The 3,483-nt window shown below is 51.5% G+C and overlaps 2 protein-coding genes across 2 annotated transcripts; both read left to right on the top strand.

Moving 5' to 3' along the window:
* Positions 1–1,004: 1,004 nt before the first annotated feature.
* Tco025E_08047 (uncharacterized protein) lies at positions 1,005–1,547 on the top strand (the record flags this gene model as incomplete). The annotated part of the gene is made up of 1 exon (XM_029374904.1): positions 1,005–1,547. One exon carries the CDS (start codon positions 1,005–1,007, stop codon positions 1,545–1,547), a length of 543 nt encoding a protein of 180 aa, XP_029225026.1.
* Positions 1,548–2,049: 502 nt separating this feature from the next.
* Positions 2,050–2,970, top strand: Tco025E_08046 (uncharacterized protein; the record flags this gene model as incomplete). The annotated part of the gene is made up of 1 exon (XM_029374903.1): positions 2,050–2,970. The coding sequence occupies one exon, from the start codon at positions 2,050–2,052 to the stop codon at positions 2,968–2,970; it is 921 nt and encodes a 306-aa protein (XP_029225025.1).
* Positions 2,971–3,483: the final 513 nt, after the last annotated feature.

Below are 3,483 nucleotides of genomic sequence, written 5' to 3'. Positions count from 1 at the left end.
CTTGTAGAAGGCACACCCCTTTTCTCACCAGTTTCTTCTACTTCCCTGTTTGCCCTGACAGCCATCGTGCCGTGCAAAATACGAGAAAATGACGAGCCAAAAACCAGACGAAGTAAATGTGAATAACATCTCGATGTGTAATGCACCATTAGCATATCTGGGTTCATTTTCTCTTTTATTAGTATTTTATTTGGTTTGAAAGCGTTTGGGGTAATGCGCCACCAAAAAGGGCGCCGTTGATTATAGCATTTTTTTTTATTTTATCTGTATGTGCATCATCGATTACTTACTTTTATGTTTCCAGTTGTTGCCGCGTTAGAAAGTGACGCGGATGCGGTTGTTTCTTTGGCGTCAAAGCCACTAATCCCGTACTTCTGCCACTACCTTCTTCGTGGGGATGCCGACTGGTGCGGGGCCACAACCGGGTGCCAATCCGTATGCTTAGAATGGGCCCGTTTATAATCGCCCCATGCTTTCTGAATACATTCGTCTGTACTTGTGGATGAGTGCTGGATAAAGCAAGTGCCCTTTTGGAGGGGGATGCTGGGCGCATTGGCCCAACATTTGACCTTTTTTTTTTATTGTCATTTTCTATCTTTCTCTAGGAATATTTTACCCCGCAATTTTTTAGGTGCATTTTTGTTTGTTTGTGGCGTATTTTTATCTGATGCTCAAGTTGTGGGGCGATGATTTGCGCTCTTGAGTAGGACATGTTTTTTTTTCCTGGTGCGTTTTTGTTGGTCATGCCATGGGGCGTATCTGTGAATGTAGATACACAGACTTATGGACGCGTTATTTACAATGATTCTTTCCCATTCTCCCCCGTTTCCGTTTTTCTTGTGCTGCTGAGGCGTGGGATGGCGGTTGCCTTCTTGTAGTATAGTTAGGTCTCCTCTGGCGTGGCCCTCCCTGTCGTGAAGGCACGAGGGCTAACTTTTGCTTCTTCCTGCCGTTTCCTTCGAAACGCAAGATATATATATATATCGTCAGTGGGTGTTCGGGAAATGTCTGGGAATCTATACAAGCGACAGGAGAAGTTACGCCTCTACCGTGCCCTTCTTAAAGGGGCAAATCGGTTTCCGTTACGCTCTCGGCGGGATATCGTGACGGAAGAGGTTCGGGGAGCTTTTCGGAATTCTCTCAATGATTCCTTAACGATGAAGGAAATGGATTACAAGCTTCTTCTTGGGTGGGAACGAGCCGCGGCTATTCAGACGTACGCGCAGAACATGTACTGGTTTCATTCCAGAGATGAGGTTTCGAAGGAAATGCTGCACCACTCTCTGGAAAGGGATCGTCAGCGTATTAGGGAGATGGAGCGGTGCAACGCCGTGGGAGCCGCGGAAACGAAAACGCCGGAGGTGACTGAGTTTAAGTCCTCGATGTACCATGTGCATCCGGACTACCACGCGAAGATTGGGCAGAAGCCGCTGACGCATAGCCGTGATATTTGGAGAGCGCGCGGACAATACGGGTCTGACATTGGCGGCCCCAGACAAAAGTTCTACGTCCGTCGCTTCAAGGCTTTATTTCCACAGGGTTGGTGACTACACCAAGCTGTGTGTAGATTGTTGTTTTTTTTTCTTGTGGCGGGGCGGAGATGCCCTTTTCTTTCCTCCCCTTGCTCGGTACGCGCCTGGTCGTGTATGACCTTTGATTTCCCCTTTCCCCTGCATAGTCTCCCCTGTCCTACCGTCACCGCGGGAAGGAGGGATGCGAGGCCTGTCTTGTCGTCTTACCTTGGTTCCTCTCCGACACCGCCAAATGGGCACCTGGGCCGCCTGAAAAACTGCACTAAGGGGAAGCAGCGCACTCACAGCGAAGGTGGGGACGGGAGGGAGGTGGAAGTGTGAAGGGAGCTTTCAGGCAAAGCTGCATCAGTGCATGGTGGGCTTGTGTGGCTGATAGGCCCAAATGAGACCATCTGGTGGCATGAGTCCCACGAAAAACAGGCATGATGGGTCAACGGGGGCATCAGTTGCTGCAAACGCTGGAGGGAGTGGAGGAAAAAGGGCTTTCACCGCGACCTCCGGCGGCGCGAGGCAGACGATGACGCGTGGATGTAAACTGATTGCACCGGCTCAGGTGGGTGTGCGGTTTTTGCCCATTGATGAGGTTTGCAGTTTCTCCGTTGGCGGTGATGATGGTGGCGCCGCAAAAGACGTCAAGGCGGAACAAGGTTTGGGGTTCCGTGCCTTGGGCTTGGGATCTACTAGGGATTTATCGCTACTGCACCTGCAACAAGTCCCAGCTAATGATACTGTGTCCATGTCGTCCCTGCCGGATTCAATCACCTCATCAGGCTTCTTAAGTGCGCTTCGTTCCGCCGTCTCGTATACATTGGCGGGTGACTCCATTACGTCTGGCCCCGTAAAGCTCCGAGAAGAAGAAATAGTGGACAAGCATTGGCTGGATCTTCTTAAGTTGTGGCCACTCGACCTTGCAGCCTCTGGGTACGCGGAGTGGTGGTTGCGGCATCCTCGATGTCGAGCGGATGCCACCGATTTATTTAAGGAGCTCCTAAGGCGATTGGAGCGGGAGGAGCGTCTTTGTAGGAACTACAAAAGGGATTTTAGTCGGGAGGAACCGAACTCAGATGCCTTGCAAGGTGCCTTGGGTATGTTGCAGTCCATCTCTGCCGATCCCCCGTCCTCCTTGAAGGGGATGTTCAGGGACCCTTTCTATCATCAGCAGTTGTTTTACTTATCCTGTCGTGTTGGAGCTCACGCACCTTCGTCTTGGTATGGGAGGAAGCAAAACACAGGAGTGCTAGCAGCATGCCTTTCCCTTGCAGCCGCCACTGCCCAGCAGATTAGGGGGGACCAGTTGCAAATGCGGCATGATTTGATACGTTTCTTAGGAAATGTGCAGCGTGAGTGGCAGAGTCTCCTGGAGTTGCGCCCGGATGAGGTGACGCTGCGTCTGGAGTTCAGTCGCGTAAGGACCCGTTTGACATGTGCAATGGAATGACGTTTGTGTGTGTGTCTGTTCCGCCCGGGTGCGCCGAGAGAAACGTGTGTTGTTTCAACTATGAATTGCATGCCAGGGACTGATGGCTGACTCTTGCGCACGCGTACGATTTGTTTGTTGGCTGTTTCTCGTTTGTCTCGAATGCTTCTGTGCCTGGCCGGACTGTGCATCTTTTGTTTTCTCTTCAGCTCCCTCCCTGCACGGCGTCACGCGGCACGGGTTTGTTTCTGCCACATGCGCCTTCGCCGGAGGGGTACGGCGAGGAAGGCGCTCGCCCGTGTGTGCCCGCGCGTCGTACGGCAGACGGTTCTTCCTCCTCATTTACTTTTTTTTTTGTGCAACTGTGGGCCACTGCGTCGGTGTATGCGCACAGTAATTGTTTTTTTATTTTATTTTATTTTGTGTGCATGCATTGATCCCCAGGCGGGGACCCTCTTTTTTTTTTCTTGGGAGGCCGCCAGGACTGTTTTTCCCCCGCACCTCGTTTTGCCGGAGTACGGCAAGCCGCTTGAT

This window comes from Trypanosoma conorhini (genome assembly GCF_003719485.1).
Source record: "Trypanosoma conorhini strain 025E chromosome Unknown Tco_14.4_contig_00688, whole genome shotgun sequence".
Lineage (NCBI taxonomy): Eukaryota > Euglenozoa > Kinetoplastea > Trypanosomatida > Trypanosomatidae > Trypanosoma > Trypanosoma conorhini.
Note: the sequence above shows the minus strand (reverse complement) of the source record. Positions and strands in the feature narration are given on the sequence as shown.